Source organism: Lepidochelys olivacea, assembly GCF_965140295.1.
Source record: "Lepidochelys olivacea isolate rLepOli2 genome assembly, chromosome: 8".
Lineage (NCBI taxonomy): Eukaryota > Metazoa > Chordata > Testudines > Cheloniidae > Lepidochelys > Lepidochelys olivacea.
Genome location: NC_140418.1, coordinates 91,354,385 through 91,374,260, shown reverse-complemented (window position 1 = coordinate 91,374,260; position 19,876 = coordinate 91,354,385). Strand labels below are relative to the sequence as shown.

Below are 19,876 nucleotides of genomic sequence, written 5' to 3'. Positions count from 1 at the left end.
TAAAATGTGCTATCCTTCCTTCTGCCCACCACCCCCACACCGGCAGTTTCAATCTTCATATACCCTAAGGAGCACTGTCCCAGAGCACCTAACATTTGAACCAAAAGTTCCACCACCAAGTTACACGTGTGCACAGCTTGACAGAGCAGCCCCCCTTTCTCATTTCCTCCCCATTTTTCTAAATTCCTCTCCTTCAGAAATAGTATGGGGGGGAAAAACACATCACTGCACAGTTGTGGCTGGAGACTGGCCACACTGCACAATATATATTAATTCAGTACCATACAGAATAACTCAGAATATGTGATCTATGTAAGGATTCAGTTATGGTTGCAGGGGAGATGCATAATTTGAATTTCCTGACTTCTGTGCATATAAAATCTCAACTGCAGTACTCCAGCAATGTAGGTTTCTTATATTTAATAGAAGAAAAAAACCTACTACCCACATGATTGAAGGACTTCATCCTGAAAAGCGCCAAAGGACCTACTGGACACCTGCCAATGCTACTGCACTCAGTGGGAGCTGTGGGTGCGCCACATGTCTCCGGACTAAGCACAAGGTTAGGCTTAACAGTTTTTCCACTATGTCTCTTCAGATGACTTGTACTGTGAAGATGTAAATAAACATAAAAGTCAAACCCAGAAGCCTAGTATTAGAATCACCATCTGTGCAGCCAAAAATACTGTCTAGCACCTGAGTAAACAGGCCAAACATAAATTCATGGTTATAAAGAGGAACTAGTTCATGTTAGACTACTGGCAGATAAACGGAAAGTGCATTGTTTTAAGCTTTAGCTATCTGTGGGGTAAAAGGTGAAGAAAGAGGAGGGAGAAGTAGGGATGAGCGAACTCGTCTATACAAAATAAGCACCAACCCAAATCCCACCAGAAGTTTAACTGAACCAGGACAGACGCTTTTATGAAGTTGTTTAAAGTTCACATAACTTTTCCTCTGCGCTGTTTTTCACTGTTACACACCTCTGCAGGCCAGGAACAGAAACAATGCACAAGTGGCTGTTCTCATGGTATTTCCAGTTTGACCCAGAGCAGAAGCTACACACACCCGATGAATTAGTTCGCCTAAGATTTCTGGACCACATATGCAGAGCCAAGGAGTCTGGATAGTTCAGATAAGCTCTGGATAAGCATCTCAAATTTTGGTTACTTATACAACCCAAACCTCTAAACCTTGTCATTTTAGGCTGCACTGCTCCCACTGAGATGAAGAAACTGTTTTATTGGTCCAGTATTGGAAGCTACAGAACTGGTTCAGTTTCAGAGGACCCTGAGGAAAACTGTGATGCAGCGAATAGATGACTACTGATGACCTATCAGGACATTATTATACTTTGTTTATGACTCATCATCTCCACAGATCATCTTGGTCTACAGCAGAAGTGAGGATAAATGACAAGAACACTGGTAAAAATCCCACACCTCATCACATAGTCAAGTGTTTTGAAATCTTACACTGCAGTCACTCAGGAAGCAAAGGAAGAAGCCATGAAGTCCAAATCAGTGAATCTGTTTCAGGCCATTAGACAGTTTGATAAATGCTCAATGTCTCCATCTGGAGAGAGAGAGTTGAGTATTATTCACTCCAAGACTACAATAAATTGTTATTGTACTTTATGGATAAGATTGTTTTAATTCAGTCTGAACTTTGGTTTTTGTGGAAGACAGCCAGTGTCTTCTCTATTTAAGTTTTGGTCAGTTCCTCTCACTGAGGATCTAAAGGTGCTAGCAGATCTTTGGACAAACATCTGCATGTTCAACCCCCCTCCTTCCTGGCAGGTAAAGTCTAGTGGCGAAATAACAGGCTATTATTATAAAAGATGTCAACAATTCTCTTCAGGTGGGCACAGTGCCAGCTTCTATTAAAGAAGTGGTTAGTAGGCCTTTTCTCAAGAAGCCACATCTGGATATTGATAATCTTGCCAACAACAACCTTGGAGGTAAAAATCCAGGCCCCACTGAAGTCAATGGCAAAATTTCCATTACTGGTCTCTAACCTTCCTCTATCTTTTTTAGAGACAGTGGTGTGGACACAACTCTGGCTGTCCCTATACTCCTCAGATTTATTTCACCCAGACCAGTACAAGTTTGGGCATAGAGACACTGTTTCTATGCCAGGGGTCAGCAGAACTAGCAACAGAGAATAACTAAGTAAGCATCCACATTGTTCCTTTGAGACCTATCAGCTGCCTTTGATACCACTGACCATGTGGTCTTGAAGGGATGAACAAAATTCTACTTGAGTTGCTCCGTTCCATTTTTCTGAAAGGACTCCGAAAGTCGTGTTTGGTGACTGCTCATCTGGCCCAAGGATTCTCACATATCTTGTCATCCCCACCTCCTCAATGTGTGCATGAGGCTGTTGCAGGCTGACAGGTGCTATGCATTTCCAGTATTCAGTGGACACTTTACATCTCTGGTCTATCAGACCTACTTGGCAAAGGTAATCAATTTACCACACTGTTTTGCTGGGACTGAGTCTTAGATGAGGTCAAACTGTCTGCAACTCAATCCAGACTGAGATTATGCTTGGGGGAACCAACCAGAAGAAATGGCAGAGTTGATATCAGTTCCCTCCACTGGTGCAGGCTGCCAGTGCTTTGTTACTCCAGCTCAGAATCTGGGGGTCCTGTTGTTGGTTCCAAGTAGCTGCAATGGTCTGAGGGTCCTCCCATATGTCTAGCCAGCGATGGGGCCAAGAACTTTTCTTGTCATTTACACTTGGCAAGAAGGTTGCAAAATGTTCCTTCTGATGTGAACCTTGGCCATGAAATGAATGGTATTACAGCGGAGATGGAGATAGGCCATGAAGGGCACCATTATTTAGCATGTGACCCAGTACTCATTGAAGTCACTTCAGTGGGCACTGGATCAGTCCCTTATAGCACAGGTTTTCAATACTGATGTCTCAAAATATGTACAGCGAAACCTGCCCTGAGATCCGCCTACAACAGCTCACCCCATGTCTCAAGAGACCTCCAGTGTTGCAGCTTGGTTTTGCCTGACCCCTAATTAAAGCATATCAATTTTTGCTGATCCCTGGGAAAGTTGCTCAAGACAGACTTCATTCCATTTTGATTCCTAAGGTCAGATTCTGCCATCCTTACTCACAGTAAGCAGTACCTTACTCTGCAAGTAGCCCCACTGAAATTAATATGGATAAAATGCTACTCCTGGACTAAGGTGCTACTTAGTGTGAGTAAAGGTGGTATAACCTGGCCCCTAGATAAGAGGTTGTACATCAAGTACAATATATAGATAAACTGCAGCTCCTACAACGCAGGCAGAACAAAAGAAATCACTTGGAGCTGGCTCTTTTCCAGGGCTAGGCCAATAAAGTCTTTATCTTCCTGAATCAAGCACATCACTTGTAACTAAATACTTTGCATATATTTTTAATCTGTCCATAGACTGACACCCCTTCCCTGCTTAACTAAGATACCAGTTTGATTGATTGGGTTTATATAAACTATTATGCATTACATTGGTGTATTTGGGCCACTGGAGTTAAGGCTGTCAGCACCTACATTATAAAACCCTATTTCAAAGGTTTATAACTCTACTGCAACAGAGACAGTCAAGCTTCTGTCTTTAAAACTCCATTATTCTTCACTGTTCCCTTAAAAACTTGAAAATAAAATTTTGTTTCCTATTGACTTTGTCCTTCTCTACATGGCAAACATAGTATTTTACTCAAGTTTAGTGCTCTTCCAGCCAAAATGCGGCTCCTTCCTGTTTATTTCCCTCTCTGTGCACCTGCAGTATCATTGGTTAGGACACAAATATGTACACCGCTCTGGCTATAAGAGGCCATATTCTCAGTTTGAGTAAATGGGCGCTGCTCCATGAAGGCCAATTCAGTGCTCTACTCTCAGAATGGTTCTCATAACTTATGTCGCTCCCCCCGCCCGCCCAAGTGACATAAGTTACGACAACCATTTTGAGAGTGGAGTTGTGGCCTGGCTCATGGCGTTGCAGCGTCACTCGCTCAAATTTGGCCTACCCGGACTCCCGTCATCACGACGGCTGGGCCAAACCTGAGTGGCGCTGGGACTCCTGGAGCAGGAAGGTGAGCCCAGCCAGCCCCAGCCACAGCAGCTGCCACAAGACCGTTTGAAACATTCTGGTGATGCAATTTTGGGTCCCAACTCAAGGGCTGAGAAACCTTTCTCTCATTCATCCCCCTACACTGAGACAGGACCAAGTATACCTAGGCTATCCCTGACAAGTGTTTGTCCAACCTGTTCTCAAAAATCACCAATGATGGGGATTCCACAGACTCCTCAGGTAACTTGTTCCAGTACTTAACTTTCCTTAGAATTAGAAAGCTTTTCCTAATTTCTCACCTAAATCTCCTTTGCTGGAAACTAAGCTCACTAGTTCTTGTCCAACCCTTGGTGAACATGGAGAACAATCCCTGTAGCTCTCCACAGCAAGCGGTCACCTCCACCTGCTTAGCCCATTCAGTGAAGCCACTGGCCAGTTTCTATTCTGCCAAAATACCATACCATGAAAATGACACTGAAGTCACAGAGACTGAATCATTCCACTAGTAAATGAAATTGATTGGAGACTGATTACATGGGACAAACCATGGTAATTAGAAATGCTGGAAAATAAAACACAGAACAAACAAATTTGTACATGACAAAATGCGGTTTTGGTTTACAATCACTAATTTGCTGAGTAGGGACAGTAGATTTTTTTACCTCCTAAACTATGAGTTAAGAGCAGTGTTCACTTTAACTGTCTAATCTTGCTCCCTTATCTCAGGTACTAATAAGTAAGTTTTTACATTTCATTTTACAGATGTGAGGAGGCGGCAGACCTCAATAACCGTTTTTGCATCACTATTAATAAAATTATTACAGATTATTTTTATAAAGTTAGGTTATTACAAATTTACCGTTACCATCACTGAATTTTAAGAGATACTTACACTTCTTGTCATAAACACAATGCTTGGAGAATTCATTAAGCAACCAAAAAAATAAGCTTGTGAGCTATTGTAATGAAATGTTCAAGCTATTTAAGAAAATTCCTAGAAAATCTCTGCTTTCTGTCAACAAGTGACAGGGAGCAAGTATCGAACAGGATGACAGCTCCTTAGTCTTAAATCCATATTTATTATCTCTAAGTGTGTTTAAAAGATTCTGGGATGCAGCTTTAAAACTTCTACTTTGTTTTAACATTCTATATACTATTTTCTTTTATACTATGTTTTGAAAGATGTAGATAAGTGTTAGTTATTGTGATTTGTGCTTTACCTAGAATATCTAGTAGGCATCTTTAATTGCAAACTGTAAATGTACTACTAATGGTAGGTCATAAAGCTTGACCAAATGGTTCCTAAAGGCAATTAACCAACACTTGTGTCTTCACAAAGAACAGGATCCCGCCCCCATCTCCAACTTACCCAAACATAAGTGTGGTATAGACATGATCTTTATCTCAAAAAAATAAAAAATTCTTGATGTTTATGTTTTAGAAAGTGATCTGGTTGTGTAAAAGAATGTAAGTCTATTCCTTATTCAGAATATTCCAAAGAGGAGTGATGTTTAGGATATGTTATCAGAGCAATAAACTAATAAACTGGGCCTCTTTACCCCTCCTCTTTGCAAAGAGAAAAACCTTTGGTTTTTAAACTCACACAAATAGAAATATCCTTGATTAACCTGATTTATTTCTAAAGTCTTCATTCTTTAAACACTGGGACCATTTATGGTTAGGAAATGTTTTACAGATATTTAAAGACGAAAACCTTTGTTGTTCTGCAAATACTTAAGAAATAGTCTTTTGAGATGCATATTTGCAAATACTTTTATCTAAATGCAAGCCTTCATATAGTAACTGCCTGATACCATTGTTAAGTAAATAGTAAGATATTTTTGGCGCAAATCTAGCAAGGTCATTTGATGCTATAACTGGTTACTAATGTAAACAGCCATTTGAGTATAGAAATATTTATATTAATTGTGGAATTAGTTATCTGGCAATGCTTAAGCCACCCCTCACCAAACTCAGCAAGACAAGAGTCACCTCTCCAAGGATTCGTAAGATGAAAGAAAATACCTTTTTTCTTGACCACTTAATATTAAAGACTCCCTTTAAAATCATTTAATTTAAAAAGACTATTTTAAGAGCAGAAAGACTTTGATATAGAAAATAGGAGTGTTTTGACTTATTTGAAACAGAATTTTAACTACTACTATACCATGAATCAACTAAAGGGATAGCTCAAAAAATGAACTTTAAACTTTTTGTTTTTTTAAACTACAGCAGAACCCCATTTATCGGAGCCTCCATTATCCAGCTCTCCGTATTAACTGAACGGGTGCTGACAGCCCTGCAGCCAGGGGCTGAAGCTCTTTGCCCATTCTCCAGATTATCCAAATTTTTGATTATCCGATCCGGCCCAATTAGATCAGATAAACGGGGTTCCACTGTATCTTTAAAATGTTATGAGAATTCCCTGCCACAAAGACAAGAGCAGTATAACCCCACAACTGAAGAATTACAACCCTGCTGCATACGCATTAGCAGGCTGCATATTCATGAGCTGAAGATGCTACCAAAACCACCCCATGAAGGTGTTGAGCCAATGAAAGGTGAGAGCGACTAATATCTGAATCCAGACAAGCCCCTGAAAAGGTATCTTCCATCTTCAGTGAGACTGTGGAAAGAGAACAGTATAAATTCCTCTGACTTAAGACACTCCAAAACACTATACTTTCCCACACTTACTCTTATTACACTCTTCCAGATATGCTTTCTTACGGTTTCAGTGCTCATCTCTAACGAAAACAGCAGCAGTGACAAGACAACTATCAAGAAGGAATGAGCTTCCAGCCCAGCACTCCTTCTGTAACATGATGACATCACCCAGACTACAGGATTATTGGTAAAATGGAGCATACAAAAGCCCTCCCAAGGGACTAGATTTAACTTGTTCTCGTTATAATGTTAATGGGACATTGGAATGCTCTAGTAATTTCAGGTACTAACAGTTTAGTCTGATTAAACATCAGATTGTTTAAACTCTGTATTCCTGGAGAGGAGACATTGTTAATGTTAGTAAACAAAGCAAAATGTGGGATTTAATTTGATTTTAAGATTCTTCATATTAATTACTATGCCTGCCTTGAATGGCTTCTTTTAAACAAGTTAAAAAACTCATTTCATGGGACTTCATTATAATCATTTACCTCTGCCCATTTATGAACTAAGTGTTCCATGATAAACTAAACCTCATTGACCAACCCTTAAATGAAATTCCTTTGCCCATCTACATGCTGCTTTGGTTCTCTCTGATATACTAAAATAGGACTCATTACTGATTTGGGGAATAATAAACTTTGGTTTACATTTACCAAAGGAAGAGTGTCACTACCAGAGAGGACCCCCTCAAAGTATTATCTCTGTTGAAAGCTCTCCACAGAGAAACAGAGGAGATGGTCACTGAAGTAACCCAGTGATGGCTGGTGAACCTTGGGGTAAGTGCGACATACCAGGAAAATAAAAAAAAAAAAAGCCTTGTCCCCTGGGTAATATATCTTGGCCCTGGAGTCACTCCAGTTGCACTGGGGCATGTGAAAGCTGGTCCCTGCAGTCTGGGTGTGCACTGGAGGAGTGTAAATTGTAGATTGCGCTAAAGTATTGCGCTCTACCTGCCCCATGTAGACCCAGCTGATGTGCTCCAAAAGGTATCTAGAACATGTGAAAGTAGTCCTGTTTGAAATGGAACTATGTCAACGAAAAGTATGTATCTTTTAGAGCCCATCAGCAGGATCTATATGGGGTGGTCAGAGCGCAAGACTTTAGAGTGCTCGACAGTCACTGCAGTCTGTGGCTTGGGCAGAGAATCCAGCACCCCGAACCCCACTGAAAAATGGCAGCAGCTCTGCCTCTTGATTGACCTTGACTGCAGTCTATGCATATGCCACAGGAGCAATGGAGAAGAATACCCGGCTACTAGATATATACAGCGAACACAGAAAATCTATAGCAGGCTGCTACAGATTTGCTGTATTCAAAATCGATATGTAGTCTCTCTCACAGACTCTTTCCCTCACACACAAGTGTTGGGTTTGTGTGCTTTGGTGAGCCCCAACACCCTCCATACATGACCTGCCACTGAAGTAACCACTGTTTATTGTCTGTGTTCTATTTAGCTTTATTTTAAATAATTTTAGTTTTAATAAAATAGCCATAGTTAATAATTGTGATTGTTTTGCTTGTCTTTAATCCTGGTGTCCCCTAAGGCCAGGCAAAGAACCTCATGTGACTAAAACAGTAAGAGTCACATCCCTGAATCCGAAGACTTGGTTCCTACCATTTCTTGTTTCTCTAGAGCATATATTTTTAGTGTTTTGGGGCATAAAGTTACGTGGCACTCGATACCTTAGAACACCTTTTCTACCCCATGGGGCAGGCCGACGGAAAGAGGAGGGTATTATAATTTTTTCCCTAGCAGTATTTTCCATTCCTTGGCAAACATTATCTTTTCCTCTTCTTCTGAATAAAGCTAAAATTAACATTGGTTCTTTTGTATAACTACGATATCATCTTATGTGATAATTACATCTTAGCTTCCATAGACGCTGATCTCAACACCGATTACATCCATGGAAAGGCTCCAACTGGCATTGGCTCAGAGATCTGAAAGTACTTTTCAAAGGGAGGAAGTATCATTAGCCTCATTTTACATGGGGAAACTGAAGCACCGAGAAGAGAAGTGTTAAGGTCAATGTCACAGTGGGAATAGAACCCAGGCCTCCCTAGTCCATTGTCTTACCCCTTGGACCACGCTGCTTGCTAACATTAAACCCAATGATGCAATAAAATGTCTTTGCACACCAACATAACAGGCAATGTCAGTGCAGTTTCAGTTGTGGAACAGTGTTTTGCTTGTGCAAAACCAGCTGAATGGCAAAATATTTTCCAGATCCTACAAAATGTTACTTTTAAAATGAAAAATACATATTTACAGTCCAGACTATTTTCTTCCTACCCTAATCAAAATATAACCATTTTAAGGTATTTTAGATAAAATTTTGGTCCCAAAAACATTTTTACCATGAAATGTTTGCCTTTCCAAGTTTTGACACAACCTTACTATTCTGCAATTTCCTGCTATAGCTTTACAATGCACAAAGAGATGCACATTTAAACATACACATAAACTGAATGTTTAAAGTATTCACAAATCAGTGCATGCATAACTATCTATTCCCATTTTAACAATGTAAATATCGTTAAACAGCAAAAGCTTTCAAAACTGCTGCTAAAAAAAGAGCAAGGGAGAGAGAGACAGACAACTAGGCTAGATGTTAGGAGATGAAGAGAAATCTTTATATTTACTGATTATTTTCCAGCTTTTGAGGGCATGGTTTGTTCTCTGTAAACGGACAATAGCAAAAATGTCAGTCAAAGAAATATAACAACAATGGATACTTGACCCTCAACCTCAGTCAACAGGTCTGCTCTTACTAACCCAAACAAGAATAACCACAAGCCCTTAAACACCAAACCAAAAGTCTGCACAACAAGATTCAGAGAAAGAGAAAGTCCCTGTGTTGCCCAGACAATAACCAGAATTAACCCAAGACTTCTACCTAACATTCCAAAAACACCCAGGTAAAACCACACCTGACATGCTAATGAATGTGTCAGCCAGGTCCCTAACTTGCCTTTAAATTCAGTGTAAAACAGCACAAACGATGAGTGCATTAAAGGCTCAGCAGTGAAAGAGTTAACAAGCATCACAGCATAATGAGTTGCTGAAAAGAAAAAGCAAACATTTAATGATGGGAAAGAAAGTGGTCACAAACAGATGAGAGTAGTCCAGACTAAACTCTTGAATTTAGCAGAAAAACAAGGCAAAGGCCTTCAGCTCTCATTGGGCCCAATCCTGCAAACTCCTCCTGAGCAAATTTCTTCAGAGGGGCTGAACACCACGAAATCAATGGGAGTTGAGGGAGGCATTCAACATCTTGCAGGATTGGTTCCCAACAAAACTCCCTCAGTAAAATGGTTGGAAGAGACAACAATCCACTTACCTGTGCAAAGGGCTGCTAATTCACCTCCTAATGATAGGGTCCAAATGCACCCAGAAGTCTATTGGGCATTACTAATATTACACAAACTCCATCATGATGGAGGGGCTGCTGGGCCAAATTTCACTGAGTGACATTGCATACAGGGTCACAACACCACCCAAGCCTGGTCTGGCCAACCCTCGGGCCGCTGGTCCTAACCTGAGTGGCATTGCGACACCATGTGCTAGGTTGCAATGCAACTCGTTTGGGGGCTCTTTCAAACAGGAGGCCCAGAGCAAATTCCTCCTCTTGTCCCCCGCCATCCCAGGCAGCACCGAATCAAACACTCTGAGACCTTAACTTTTATTTCTTACAGATAAATTGATAGTTGGGGTGTGTAACTGGGTTTTCAAATCTAAGGCCCTGAGCTTGCAAAGACTTATTGCTGTGACTAGTCCCATTGCAGCCAATAACAATATTCAGTGGGTAAAGTTAAGCACATGTGGAAGTGTCTGCATGACTGGGACCTAAATTTGTGAATTCCCCAAAGCACAACTAGAAAGAGCTGCATTTAAACTGGGAAGGGAGGAAGGCAGTAACTCATAGGCTCCTGTATTGTCACCTTAATATACTTAGTGTATTTCTCCCTCGCTTCTACGAGTAGCAAAGATAGAAACAATCATGGAATTATTTTTTCTGTTGCTCATGCAGCATAAGGATCTCGCCAAACTACAGGGAAGAGACTAGTTACATTTCAGCTGACCGTTTACTGAACTAAAAAAAAGGAGTACTTGTGGCACCTTAGAGACTAACCAATTTATTTGAGCATGAGCTTTCCTGAGCTACAGCTCACTTCATCGGATGCATACCGTGGATACTGCAGCGGACTTTATATACACACAGAGATCATGAAACAATACCTCCTCCCACCCCACTGTCCTGCTGGTAATAGCTTATCTAAAGTGATCATCAAGTTGGGCCATTTCCAGCACAAATCCAGGTTTTCTCACCCTCCACCCCCCCACACACAAACTCACTCTCCTGCTGGTAATAGCCCATCCAAAGTGACAACCCTCTACACAATGTGCATGATAATCAAGGTGGGCCATTTCCTGCACAAATCCAGGTTCTCTCACCTCCTCACCCCCCTCCAAAAACCACACACACACAAACTCACTATTCTGCTGGAAATGGCCCAACCTGATGATCACTTTAGATAAGCTATTACCAGCAGGACAGTGGGGTGGGAAGAGGTATTGTTTCATGATCTCTGTGTGTATATAAAGTCTGCTGCAGTATCCACGGTATGCATCCAATGAAGTGAGCTGTAGCTCAACGAAAGCTCATGCTCAAATAAATTGGTTAGTCTCTAAGGTGCCACAAGTACTCCTTTTTTTTTTTGCGAATACAGACTAACACGGCTGTTACTCTGAAACCTGTTTACTGCACTGCATCCCATACTCAACTGCCATCTAAGAGACTGCAAATGTGATTCAGTCAATGAGAAACTAAGGGAGAGACCTTGCAAGGTGCCAAGTGACTTCCATGTTACCAGGTTTCAGAGTAGCAGCCGGGTTAGTCTGTATTCGCAAAAAGAACAGGAGTACTTGTGGCACCTTAGAGACTAACCAATTTATTTGAGCATAAGCTTTCGTGAGCTACAGCATCCGATGAAGTGAGCTGTAGCTCACGAAAGCTTATGCTCAAATAAATTGGTTAGTCTCTAAGGTGCCACAAGTACTCCTTCTCTTTTTTCCATGTTACCAACTCCCTCACGAAGGCATATTGTTTTATAGAAAATGCCTACACGTGTCATAAGACTAACAGGATAATTACCCGCAGCCATTGCTAATGAGGAAATTGCCAAGACCGGTCAGTGGCGTGACCTCATTCGGATCGTAGCCATCTACAAATACAACTGAGCAGGATGTCTTTAATATTATAGGCTGTGTCTATGCTAGCATTAAAAAATCCTGCAGACTCAACAGTGGGAACACTAGTGTAGACCTGCTGCCAATGTTTGAGTCTCCACATTGAGGCAGCATTGTCTACTGGACAGGAAACAGGGCTCGGAGTCTAGAGACCTGGGGTGTATTCCTGGTACAGACAGTGAGCTGCATGACCTCTGTTTCCCCTCCCACCTTTTAACTCTTTCGAACGTAAGCTCTTTGGGGCAGGGATGATCTCTCACTAGGATTTGTGCAGCACCTGGCACAATGGGGTCCCAATCTCAGTTGGGGTCTCTAGGCACTAACTCTAATATTATAAGTGATTAATATGTGGTGGTTGGACATGCCTTGTCTCTACTAGAGCTACCATTGGAGACATGCATCAGAGGGAAATATTAAGAAAAAAAAATAGGGTAGATAAAGCCAGTGGGGGCCTTCACCAGTCCTCTTCATTAATCCTGCTGTACACCACAGCGGGCTACAGCAAATGTTTAAAGACACTTCTCCAACATGAAAAGGTAGAAGAATTCATTAACCTTTTCATACCTAGATTCAATAAATGAACTCATTCTTATTTAATTTTCCACCAGACTTTTTCACAACCTCTCTGGTGATTGGGCAATAATATATTAAACAATAAGTCAGATAATTCACTCAAGCAATTACACTATCAAATGCATCCAAAACAGCAACTTAGGCCCTTGTCTTGCAAGCTCGTGTGTGTGTGTGTGTGGGTGGGTGGGTGGGTGGACCCCAATGCCTGCAGAGACCGGCTATGCAGGATCAGGGCCTTATATTTTATTCTCCAGAACACACACACCTTTCCCAGAACAAAGACTATTTCTGCATAACAAAGACAACTTCTAAGGGTGTGGTTATCATAAAGCACTCCCTCTAAGGGAATTTACTGCCCAATGCCATGCCCAGTTCTTTCTAGCATCCCAGAGGTATAACACTCAGCTGAATTCTGCCCCGGACTCATGCATGACTCCCACTGACTTCAATGAGAGCCTGTCATGCATGCCCAAAGAGCAGAATTTGGCCCTAAATTCTTTACAACCAAGTCCCTGTCGTATTAGCTACACATTCAAAAAGAAAGATTCTTTACTTGCCCAGCCACGTCCTGTCACCATGCCCACTATCACTTTGAGATAATCTTACTTCTGAGTAGCATCTAGGCTCAGTGTAGAATTTAACATGACAAGCACATCAACCATTGTGAAGTCTGATATGAAATGCTGAGCTTTCAAGCAGTGTGCCATTTTCTGAGATTCTTGAGATCCTGTTTTACATTTCCACTGACTCCCCATATACACACACAGACACAGGATGCCGCAGAAGTACAAGTACAAAATAATTCACTAGGATTGATAGGAGGGAGCAGCGGGGGATGACTTAGAGCAACACACTAGTAAGGCAACATACCCCTAAGGACCTGATCCTGCTCTGAAAACAGCATGGGTAAATCCCTGTACTAGCAGAGTCCCCACAGTGTCCACTCATACAGTTCTCAGCATAGCACTGGAACACTGAATGTTTGTTTTGATGCCTGCATGATGGAAAAATCTTACAGAAGAAAGAAAATCAGAGGATACAATGCAGCTAGAAGAAAGATGACAGAGAAGAAGAAATGATACCCAGATTTACCAAGGTACGGTCAGCTGAGCAGCATCTGGGATAGGTGCAGGAAGAGATCTTACTTATAGACCTACTTCTGGATTACAAGATGGATCCTATGGGACTGGCTGGGTCATGACTGCTGTAACCTGCTCCATCTGCTGCCATAGCCCCCATGCAGCTTGCAGCAGTCCAGGACTGCCCCGGCTAAGGGACTCCTGCCATCAACCCTCTCCTTCTTTCTGCCTCCAGCCTGGAACACCTCCAGGGCTTCTGTGGCAATAGCACAGAGCTAGCCCTATAGTCCCTTTGTGCCCGCATAGCCAACATCACTGACAAAAAGGGCCCATAAGGCAACTATGGATGTGGCCCTCGACATTTGTCGGTGATCGTGGTGCTGCAGCGGCTCCACGTGAAGCAGAGGAAGATATCACAACTACTGCAGGTACCAGGAATGATAAATGTGGCGCTTTGAATAAAACTTCAAAAGTATTCCCAGCATGAAGCTAACTCACTTCTTTAAGCTGGAGGTTATCCCTGCCTTCTGCGATGCAAGCATGGCCTTTTAATGTTAGGTTGACTCTAAGGAAGTATGTGTGCTCTGGATGAGAAAGCTGGAAAGGTTTTAAATGCATCACAGGGGATGCAGACTAAAGTAGGAGGTGCTATATCAGAAGCTGATCCTCAGTAGGCCCTTACTGCAAAACAGGATGACCACATCGTATCCCAAAAGCATGTGTGCCAGGGTTCCATGCTCCAGGGAGGATTTCCAGCAACTGATACTACACAGAAGAGAACACTTCACTGCACAGCTGGTATGAAAGATGAAAAGTTACAGGTATCTAGAACTTGGAATGCAACAGTTAAGCAGACCCATTTTATGAGGACAGGGTGATGCAATGAATTATTTTCAACATAGATTGGTCTAACACAGAGCAATGATGTAGGCATCATGAATGTTTCCCAGAATGCAGTTCCACCTTGAGCAAGTACATGGGAATTTTCACCCCCTCTGTATCTGATGACTTGGATTTATGTCCAGAGAGCTGGTTCAATTCTGAAATCTGAGCAGAAGATGGTGAGTATAATTTGCCTCAATGTGGGCAATGCTGACAATTTTGTTTCCAATATTCAACTGCTCTTAAAAAAAAAGAAAACCAACCTCAGCTCATCTGAATAATTTCACACATTTAAATAAATGCATACTCCTCAGTGATAACCATCTCCAAACTCTCACCTTCCCTTCTAAAGCATTTTATCAGGGAAACTTATTCCATTTGCTGCCATTCCATCCCCAAAGACCAAGACAAGACTCCAACTTTCTAAGGCCATGTGTACACTACCCACTGGATCGGAGGATAGTAATCGATTTATTGGGGATCGATTTATTGCATCTAGTGCAGACACGATAAATCGATCCCTGATCGCTCTGCCGTCAACTCCAGAACTCCACCACGGCAAGAGGCAGAAGCGGAGTCGACAGGGGAGCGGCAGCGGTCGCTCCCGTGCCGCAAGAACACGAAGTAAGTGATTCTGAGTCAATCTAAGATACACAACTTCAGCTACTAGAATAGCGTAGCTGAAGTCGACATATCTTAGATCGATTCCCCCCCCCCAGTGAAGACCAGACCTAAGGCCCTGACCCTGCATTAAGCTGAGTGGGCAGAACCCTGCATGCATGCAGCACTGATTGCAGGACTGAGACCTTAAAGGGATAAACAACGGCTACAGTCCTACAAAGGGAGCCACATGAACATATATTTGGAGTATCCACCCATGCAGACTGTTTGCAGGATTCAGACCATTGATCTAAAGAAAGGCCAGCCTAATTGCCTCTGCCATCCCTTTCCTGCTCCTATGCACCAGTGGTGGAGTGCAGCTGGCACAGAAGCTGGCTATGCTGCTTTGTGCCTGCTGAGAGCTCCCCTAAAGGAATTCTCAGCTAGCCAGTTAGAATCAGATTCTCTCTTTTGCACTGCCTGAGTTGTGCAAAATGGATGGAATTTGGTAAGAGAATCTGGCCCCATGTCTCAGAAGAAGGCCTCTGGTCTAGATTCACATGGGAAAATTCAGCTGAGTACTGCAGGACCTAATAGGTGGTATTCACAATTCTGAGTGAGGCACGGAGGTTCCCCATGCATTGTATGGGGAGAATTAGGTGCCTAAAAAAGGATTCACAGAAGCCAGCAAGCTGAGGAAGGGCTGCCTAAGCTAGCCAGTAGTAAATTATTTGCCTAAATGTTTTTATTATCAGTTAATTCATTACATTGTTATCACTTATAGAACAGTGGTTTTTTTTCCTGACTTGCAATCAAAACAACTTGCATCTTCTTCTTTACTGTGGCACTGTATAAAGGAAGAGCGTTACTTACAGTTGTATGATGGGAGACACTGCCTCCAATACTAAGGTTTTTGAGAAGTTGAGGAGACCCGCCATACTGCCCCGAGATCTGCTTCCTGACTTCTGCTGCCACAGTTCTGAAACAAGAGAGGAACAATTTAACTTTTGTAAACCAGGGCAAAATGTCAGGTAGGTGCTTCCGCTGTAGGAATATTGTTGACCCGTGAGGACAGAATGTGTGTATGAGACTTCCCAGTACTTACAGAATCTACTGCAGGGCAAAAAAATTCAGATTCTTAAGCCAAATACAAACATTTTCCTCTTGTGTGGTGCATTTCCAAGCCACAACAAAATGAGACGTGGCATCCAACTGGCTGAACCCGTCCCTAGCAAGCTCCTTCCACTTTTCCTGTGTGGAAAGACCTTCTGCAGCACTCTCGGTGCCCCCCAGCAGTTCAGACCTCAGTCACAAACCAGCTCTTGTATGTGCTCGCTCACTCATTCCTGAACCGTGTGTGTGTGCCATGACTTCTCTTTCACCTCAATGATTACAGATTGGCAGAGACTTCTTCGCTGAAGTCCAACCCCCACCGCCCCCCGAATAACTGTGCAGCCTAGAAAGTAGGTTGGGATAGCTGAGGAGGCGACACCTGGAAAATGCACTGACTAAGCCCTGGACGGCATTTAAAGCCATTTCTCCCAAGCTCGTCGAAATCTTAGGGGAGGGCAGCAAAAGTGCCGCTGTGATGGCTCTGTAGCTAGAGACTGAAACAGGCCCACATCCTCTGTGGCTCAGGCACAGAAAAAGACATGTAACGTACACTGACCTGCTGGGTTGTACTGCCGCATGCTCTCTGCTACAGGTGAATCCCACCATTGCTTTCCTCTTGGGCACAGGGGAATGCAAATTATGCCCCTCTGTGCCTGCAGGGTGAATTAAATACTATGTGTCCCCTTTGCTTTTTTTATGTTCCTAGGCGAGCATCCCCCCCATCACAGGATAGCATTAAAACATAAGACAGCTTTATTTACAAACAGTAGCAAAGGGACAGAGACAACATAAGGAAAAACGTGGGTAAAAAAAGGAAAAGGAGTACTTGTGGCACCTGAGAGACTAACCAATTTATTTGAGCATGAGCTTTCGTGAGCTACAGCTCACGAAAGCTTATGCTCAAATAAATTGGTTAGTCTCTCAGGTGCCACAAGTACTCCTTTTCTTTTTGTGAATACAGACTAACACGGCTGTTACTCTGAAACCGGTAAAAAAAGGAACATCCCTAAAAACAACACTGGGCCAAATCCTGGGCCTCAGGTTGTCCATAGTGCTCAGCCCTGCAACCCACTGGAAACTTTCCCATAGCCTTGGAAGGGGATGGAAATGGAACACTCCCACCAGAAACTGAGCTGGTCAAAGCGTTTCAAATTTTGAAAACTTGACCAAAAAAAAATAAAATAAAAAAATAAAAATTGTTGAAAAATAAAGTTTTGCCAAAAGAATGTCATCCAGCTCTTTGCAATACCCTTTCTCACGAGCCCACCCCATTAGCCGAAGGCAATGCCCAGCTTGCCCAGCCTCAAGATAACCCCCAAAAATCTTCCAACATTTTTTTCAAACACAGCTGGCTCTGTGGTGTAAACCAGCAGAGTCACGGCTAATTGAACGAGCTCTGACTTAACTCTTAGGTAAGCCACCATAGGGTGTGATTGGCGGGTTCCACTTGCTGGAAAGAAGGTTAAAACCTTTCTGAGCAAGGACTTGACAACAGGGTCTGCTCTCATTGTTGGGATTGCCAAGGAAGTTAGCAATGGCAGAGTGCAAGGGGGCTGGCAGCAGGGGAAAGCCATTGATGTCAAGGAGGGAGGAAAAATTTATAAAAAAGGAAGAGGCTAGAACAACCAGGCCTAGTGTGGAGAGCAGATGTTTCCTCGGTCCAGAGAATGGGGGTAAGATTAGCTAAAGGAAGCACTATTTTACCTTAAAAATAACTTGGACTATAGAAAACTGTTTTTATGCACTCTGGCTGCAAGAAGTCATTTGATTCATATTTGACTTTACCACAGGAAGCTTTGTTTTCACTTCCAGAAGCTGAAAGTTGAATGTAGACCAGCCAGCTCCTGCTGGGGACTGACAGGCAGCCTATTCTCGTCCATAAGGATCTATCATCCTTGTGTTGGTTTTTCCCCTATCTACTTGGCTGTTAATAGTCATAGAAAAGTTTGGAATGTACTAAAATTAGTCTTAGACATGGAAAATATTCTGCATCTATAGCTGATGAGAGACTTAAAAGCATGCCTTATGTTGCAGATGAGCCTGGCTTTAAACCTGATCCCTTACTTGTTACATGTTTTGAGTATCTCCTCAGGCAACACAGAACAGAGCTCTTCATTGCATGGCTGGTATGGAGGCTACAGTTATCTAGGACTTGGAATGCAACAGGGGGAGGGGAAAAAATCTGACCACAGATTTACAGATCTAAATATTGTTTCTAGATGGAAAGTTTAGCCAGAGGAGCAAATTTATCTTCAACTGTGAAGCCACAGCTGATGTCTAGATATGTTACTAAATGTTGCACCTTTGGCTGTGTGGTGACTTCTTTAAACTTGACTCCATCATGTAACAAGCAACCCATTCTATTCTGATGTAGTTCTTGGTTCTTGTTCTTCTTTGTAGGTTCAGCTCTTGCATGATAATGACCTGGGTGTTTGGGAATTCTTGCAGTGGTAGGAGGGCAAAAATGGAGATTTGTCCCAGTTTCAAGCAAGGGCCAGCTACACTACAATTGCGGTGTTGCCTGGGTACACGAGTTTGCATGGGTGCAGCTATGGCGGTTGAAATAATCAGTACTGACAAGGCCTTAGCTCGGTAAGTCAGTGCAGTACAAGCCTGCATGGAGGGTAGGAGAAGGGATGAAACATCATAAAACAAAAGGGGACATTGCTATAACCATGAGATGGTGCTTCTTTGAAGGATTCTCTACTACTATCATCCTCATCTTCCAACTATTCAAACGAAGACCTAGTTAAGTACTTCTGCCCAAGAAACTAGAATTCTCTTCTCACAACAGAGAATAGTGACAAGACTAATAGAAAAAAAATGAACATAAGTCTAGAAGCCAGAAATCGTGAAGTGTTTGGGATGATTTATAAATTCAATGGAGTCATGATATCTGAGCCCCCAGCAGGAGTACAAAACAGAAAAGGAATGTGCTATATCAGATAGGCTAAAAAGGCTGCAATGCTCCAAAGCTAATCAGAAAAAGCTTTCCTGACACAAGCCTCTGATTCAAAGACTCTTGTGCTGGTAATAGAATAAAATGAACAACAATGGTAAAGCTTTTAATTGGAATGACAAATCAAGAATTAGTTCTACCGTAATCATCTGACGCTAACATCATACTTAGTTTATCTGGAATTCTTAGACAAATATTCCACAACTTTGTCACAGGACACTGTCACATGACTGACTATGCTTAAAGTACACTTTTTCCTAGTAACACTCTTTCTGATCTTATTCTTCACTGGATAATTACTGTGAACATATGTAATGTCACAAAAATACAGAATATGCCAAAGGAGGGGGGCAAATCCCCTAGGAGCCCGTTTTTAAAGAAAAACAAAACTAGTCTTTTTTTTTAAAGTACTATCACTAACTAGACAATGAGCTGCAAGCAAAACCAAACTTGATTGCACTTTATATATGATGATATCCAGGACATATGTTAACAATGAGTTTCTAATCATGTGTCTATTTGCTGGTGTTATTCACTTCTAAACTAGAATCAAGCTGCTAAATATTATAAAGCCCATACATCACCCTTCACTTCTCCCTAAAACATGCTCAATTTTTACTCACATTTTAATATGAGATCTTATTTTGTCATGTAGTTTGAGGAAGTATCTTTCCCACAGTTCTCC

General features: G+C 42.1%; 1 protein-coding gene across 5 annotated transcripts in view; it reads right to left on the bottom strand.

The window, feature by feature from the left end:
* Window positions 1-19,876, bottom strand: part of DOCK7 (dedicator of cytokinesis 7) — a 147,891-nt gene that overhangs the window by 114,321 nt on the left and 13,694 nt on the right. For all 5 annotated transcript variants that reach the window (XM_084637481.1, XM_084637482.1, XM_084637483.1 and 2 more), the window contains one exon: window positions 15,993-16,098. In XM_084637481.1, coding sequence (XP_084493607.1) covers window positions 15,993-16,098 — 106 coding nt within the window. The remainder of the gene's footprint in view (window positions 1-15,992; window positions 16,099-19,876) is intronic.